The sequence below is a fragment of the Sphaeroforma arctica genome, assembly GCF_001186125.1.
Source record: "Sphaeroforma arctica JP610 unplaced genomic scaffold supercont1.871, whole genome shotgun sequence".
Taxonomy (NCBI): Eukaryota; class Ichthyosporea; order Ichthyophonida; genus Sphaeroforma; species Sphaeroforma arctica.
In genome coordinates this window covers 23250-30047 of record NW_014039687.1, presented here as the reverse complement: position 1 = coordinate 30047, position 6798 = coordinate 23250, and the positions used below count along the sequence as shown (strand labels likewise).

The 6798-nt window shown below is 40.1% G+C and overlaps 1 protein-coding gene across 1 annotated transcript; it reads left to right on the top strand.

Moving 5' to 3' along the window:
* Window positions 1-264: 264 nt before the first annotated feature.
* Window positions 265-6798, top strand: SARC_09014 (hypothetical protein; the record flags this gene model as incomplete). Its single annotated transcript, XM_014296994.1, has 10 exons — window positions 265-451; window positions 569-739; window positions 1337-1501; window positions 2510-2648; window positions 3350-3504; window positions 3949-4089; window positions 4900-5055; window positions 5352-5493; window positions 5988-6091; window positions 6682-6798. Exons 1-10 carry the CDS (start codon window positions 296-298, stop codon window positions 6796-6798), a joined length of 1446 nt encoding a protein of 481 aa, XP_014152469.1. The 5' UTR covers window positions 265-295.

The window sequence follows — 6798 nt, the reverse complement described above, 5'->3', positions numbered from 1 at the left end:
GTTGTATATACATATACTACTACTACATACTACTATTATATATTATATATATATATATATATATATATATATATATATATATATATATATATAGTGATTTGCTTACCCAAAAATTTAATGAATGTATGAACAGATTAGGTGTGTCAATGATGTCTATATCACTTCCAATAACACACATACAAACGCACACAAAGATTTGCACACGGGAACAAATCGGATCTGGCAATGATATATACTTCTCTTACAACAACCCACACACAAACAGAGAGATGTGCGGACGCTAAACATCCAATGGATGCGTGGACAAATCGGCTATGTGGGCCAGGAACCAGTTTTATTTGCCGGCACTATCGCAGAGAATATTGCCATGGGCGCTGCACTCGTCCCCAATCCCGATTTTGATCAAGACTATCCGCACGATGTCTTCCACAACAGACGCTTCTTGACTCAGGTATGATATGGTCTGAAGTAATCTGAATACGATATATTCCCATCTGACATTGGTATATTGCGATAACATTACGGTACATCATCAAAATACGCTTATTCATATGCATTGCCACACCAGGAGGTGACCCAGAACGACATTGAGCGTGCCTGTGAGATGGCCAATGCGCACGACTTTATCTGCCACATGCCGGACGGCTACCAGACACAGATAGGCGAGGGAGGCGGCATGCTGAGTGGTGGACAGAAGCAACGTATTGCTATCGCCCGAGCGCTTATTCGCGATCCAAAGGTATATATTTATATAAATATATATATATACATGGATATATTTATTCTCACATGTTTGTATGTGTTTAAGGTCTTGTGTGCGATATTGTGTATATGGATATCATACTTCCAAAACACAAATGCGTGCGAGTGAGAGATGTCCAGTGGGGCACAGTAGCAGTGCATAGCAGCACGAGCGTTCATGCGTGGTCCAAGAGCTCTCATATAGCTGTGTCCTTACATATGTGTATATGTGACACTCGTGTCTGTGTCTGTACGTGAAGTTGGGCGTGTTTATACATGCATGGCGAACGATGATACAACATCATGGACACACTAGCAACACTTCTCTCAGCTCCTGGACGATGCAAGTTCGGTACTGTATGGAATATGTAAGGCACGTACGAATCAATCCAAGCTAACGTCTATTCTCGGAATAAACTGCCAGGTAAACTGTGGAATTTTCGTTCGTTCATTCAGATCCTGCTGCTGGACGAAGCAACATCGGTGTTGTATACTCAAAGTAAAGCACGCGCGAATCAGTCTAAACTGACATATACGCTCGGAATAAACCAGGTTTACGCGCCAATTAATCTGTGAGATTTTTTCCTTTATTCAGATCCTGCTGTTGGACGAGGCCACATCGGCGTTGGACGTGAAGAGTGAAGCGGTAGTGCAGGCAGCCCTGGACAAAGCAAGCAGGGGTCGCACTACTATAATAATTGCCCACCGACTCACGACAGTCCGAAAAGCCAACACCATTGTATTCTTGGACCAAGGACAGGTGGGTGATACTACCATACGGCAACGAGAGTTTGGATGTATGGCAGTGTCGAGAGGAGTAGTGTTGTGTATAGTCGGACAGTAGTCGAATTGCGAGTACTAGTAGAGTATGCACACCTGTAGTTGTTGCAAGCAGACGCACTGCTGTGAGAAAGACCAACACTGAGGTGTGCTCAGATCAGGGAGTGGCGTGTTTTATAACTAGGTTTTTTTAAATTTAGGGATATATGGTTTAGCGGTTTTAGGGTTTATGAGGGTTTAGCCAAGATGCCATGTGAATGTGCTTGTACGTGTACACACATGTCTGGAATATGCGAGAGTGTGTAGATGATGCGCAAGTTGAAAGGGCGCCACTGTATTTATTGCACACAACCTCACGACTATCAATGGCACTATTGTCGCCCTGGATAAAAGATGTGTTATATATGGCACGATGAAACGCGAATATGTGTTTGTGCTTATAAGTGTGTATATGTGATTACTTAGCACACTCACGGCAATAGAGCCAATCCTGGATGTGTCGAAAATTTGTCTGAAAGTATACATGCGTGTTCAGCAAATAACTCAATGTTTGTTATGTATATATATATATATACATATATTATATGTGTGTACACACACATATACACACACACTTATCTATATGTATATATTTATATATACATATCTATATAAATCTATATATAAGTATTTTATATATACATGTATATATATATCTATCTTTATATATATTTATATATATATATATATATACATATGTATATATATATATATTTGCCACAGATCCAGATTCGTGTATTGGTGTATCTTAATGTACTGACATATGACGTGATAGCCACTTGTCCGTTTCAGTTTACTCTCTCATTCTCTCTCATGAGAAACTTATAAATCTATCTACTGACATATGACGCGATAGCCACATGTCCGTTTCAGTTCACTCTCTCATTCTGTCTCAAGATAAACTTAAAAATCTATCTACTGACATATGACGGGGGGTACTCTGCCACAGATTCTGGAGTCCGGATCACACGCGGAGTTGATGGCGAAAGGGGGTGAGTACGCAGACTTTGTTAAGCTGCAGGAAGGTGACGCTCCAAACAAACGCAAGCCATCCATTATCTCCGAGACCAGCTTCACCTCATTGACAGGTATATTGCATCTTTGATAAGTTTATTATTAGAACAATGGATAAACTTGGGGTTTTTGTTGGTCAGGATGCTAGAGCTTATTTCACACAAAGCACCCCTGGTATATTGTATCAAACCACTCATCTTTTATCTCCGAGACGAGTTTCTCCACATCGAGAGGTATATTGAATTATTGGCAATTTTTTTTTTAAAGTAACACGATGAGTAAACTTAGTTTTTCCGTCGAGACGCTCAGGGGTATTTAGGCACGCCTTGTTCTATGTGTATCACAGCACTCAGCGCACGCATTCGTTATCTCCATTTCATCGACAGGTGTATTGGATCATTGACAGGTTTATTTTAATAAACAAATTTGTGCGTGTAGTTGTTTATCGGTACATCAACATCCTACCCCACCCATACAGAAGACACACAGACCGCAATGGTCATTGGAAGCTATTACTATATATGTAGCTATCGACGCTGGTCTATTAATACCTATATACCTACCTCCACTCATACAGACGACACACAGACCGCAATGGTCATTGTAAGCTTTTACTATATCCGTAGCTATCTACGCTGGTCTATTAATAGCTATATACCTACCTCCACTCATACAAACGACACACAGACCGCAATGGTCATTGGAAGCTTTTTCTATATCTGTAGCTATCTACGCCGTTCTATTAATAGCTATATACCTACCTCCACTCATACAGACGACACACAGACCGCAATTACTATCGTAGAGGCGACAATCTCTCGCGAAGAGGAGCGTGCTGCGTTGGAGCTGGTAAAGAACGAGGACGAGATCATGCTCAAGAAACTCAATCGCACGACCAAGAAAACACCCGAGGAGAAGGATGCCGAGAAGGTGTGTGTGTGTGTGTGTGTGTGTGTGTGTGTGTTTACTTCAGTGCATATGCCGGGAAGAGGTGTGTGTGTGTGTATGGGTGTGTTTGTGTTTGTGTATGGGTGTGTGTGTGTGTGTGAGTGAGAGTTGTACTTCAGTGCATATGTGTAGTACTTTAGCTCGTGGTTATTTTGGCGAGTCTGGTGTCGTGCGTATGGATGAACATATGACAAAGTCATGTTGCTAACTTGTATTTTTCTTTCCTGTCTTTTAGGGTTTTTGTATATCTACCTCTCTTCACCCATTTCCACCGACTTACAGCACTTTTCAAAATGACAAAGTTCGATTCTGGCTTGGATTTCTATCCTTATATCAACTTACATCACCTTATGAAGTGTTATTAACGTGATTCATGAGACAAAACATGCTTCTAACTTGTATGACTATCTTTATACGAACTTCCAGCACTTTTTTAAGGTGATCATGATTCAGCGTCCCGAGTGGTGGCTTCTGTTCGTTGGTTTCGTTTGTGCCATAATCAGTGGTGCTATGTGGCCGATGTTCGCCTTTGCTTTCGGAGAGATGCTGTGGGTATTCATCACAGTGGTAAGTACTTCGATATATATATATAATATAAATATACATATATATTTGCATGTGCACCTATATTTTTGTATATATATACACACACTTACACACACACTCTCCCTCTCTCTCTCTCTCTCTCACTCTCTCTCACACACACACTCACACACACACTCACACACACTCACTCACACACACACACACATATATATCTATATCTATATATTTGTTTATTATATATATATATATATATATATTTATAGATAGATAAATATATAAATACATATATATTTACATATATATATATATAGGAGGCTGTAGGTTCATACACACACACACACACTTTTAATATGTAAGTACAAGAATTATGATGTATCGCATTTGGTTCTCTTCTCGTGTATGCTGTGAATGTATATATATCTATATACTACTCTAGATAGTTTATAAATACTATCTAGGCGGTCAATAAATAAATACTTTTTTGCGGACAACTTAGCCACGCTATATATTATATATATATATATATATATATATATATATATGCATATATATATATATTTATAATATATATATATATCTATATATATTATCACCTGTGCGTATACTTTAGCACATTTGCACTGCTATTGACACATATAGGTTCATACATATGTACATTTTGATGTGAGACTATTCCATACCATTCTTGCCTATTCCTTCCTTCGGTTGTCTGTGTGCACAATCCAAGTACGTCCCTGCCATACAAACACAGAATTCAGTATTAATATACAGACCTTTTTGTTCCTAATTCATGCTTGTGCCCACACACTTCTCAATACGACTCACGCACAGGATACCGAACGTTCGATGTTCTACGTGTGGCTGTTCTTTCTCATCGGCTGCATTGCCTTTGCGTCCAACTTCTTCATGCACACGGCCAACGGCTATGTGGCCGAGAAACTCACCCGACGATTGCGGGAGAAGACCTTCAGGTCGTTGATGCGACAGGTATGGGCTATCTGTGTACATATCTCTAACCCCGTGTGCGTATGGGGATCGATTGATTATATGTGAATGTAAACGATAAGGGGAGAAAAGAACGGTAAGTACAGTAGCGCCAAGTGCTGACTGTGTCTGTGAGTTGACAAACACCTATGGGTGTCGGATAATAAATATAATATTCGACGGATGTTGAAATACTTTCCCTGTTGTGTACATATCAGGGCCGAAGGTGGGTTAAAAAATGGGCCTATATATAGGCATATTCCCACATTTTTGAAACCTGATTTGCCTACCAAATGCAGGATATTGGGTTTTTCGACCAAGAGGAACACAGTGTGGGTGCTCTATCAGTGAATCTCTCGACAGATGCCGCGAATGTCTCCAATCTGACTGGCGGTGTGATTATAGCTCAGACGATGATGTTCACCACCGTACTGACTTCAGGTATGTGAGCTTGATGTGCGTGTATTTGTGTAATATGATGTGGTCGGTATGCGCATATTCGTTTTATGTGCGTGTATTTGTTTGATACGTGTATATGTATTTGATATGCGTCTATTTGCTCAATATGCGTATATGTATTAGATATGCGTATATGTACTTGATATATACGTATATTTGATTGATATGTGTGTACCTTGTTTGATATGCGTATATCTATTTGATATACGTGTATGTGATTGACATACGTATGTTTTTTTGATATGCGTATATGGAATTGATATGCGTATATTTGTTCGATCATACGTATACTTTCATTGAATATGTCCCGAACTCATATATACAAGGATATAGACTGATAAGCACCGCATATATATGCTCATTTGTTGTATGCAGCAGAGCAATGTATGCGGACCTACAACAGGCAAAGAAGGATATCACCAAGTCATTATAAAAGCAAGCACCTTACCGTTTCCCTCGATATTAAACTCCCGCAGTTGCAATTGGATTTGCCTCGTGCGCTCAATTGGCGGCGGTTATGTTTGCAACTATACCAGCCACAGGCCTTGCAGCGTATTTGGGAATCAGATTGTCCAGAACGGTATGATTGTAGTGTTATTTGGGTCTTAAAAGTCCCAAATCGAAAGAAATTGGGCGAACGGCTTTGTTCGTCACTTCATTGCGTCCCAAAACCGACGAACAAAATTTGTGTTTCAGTGAGTATCAAAAAAGTTGTATGTCATATCGGTGGAGCTCGGGTTCATATTGCTATGCACCATATGTAGACACACACACAAGCGCTATGCACACACACACCATACATATATATACATACACGCGTACTTACACACGTACACACATACATATACACTTACACACGTACACACATACGGACATACACACACATACGCACACATACCCATACACTTGCACATACATATACACACACGCATATGCATACACATTCACATATACATCCACGTACATATTCACATCCACTTACGCGTCCACATACACATACACATCCACATACATATGGACAAACACATGCACATATACATACACATACTCATAGTCATAGCCATAGTCATACTCGTACACTTACACACACTCACTCGCACTCACTCGTACGCACTCATACGCATTCATACATGCACACACGTGCTCATCTTCTGACTTGTACTCGCGCAGGTGGAAGCCAAGGCGTTGTTGTCGATGGACAATGCAAATACAATTGCAGGGGAATTCTTGGCCTCAGTTCGAACGGTCACTTACTTGGGTGTAAGCGAAAACGTATGTCTGTATTAA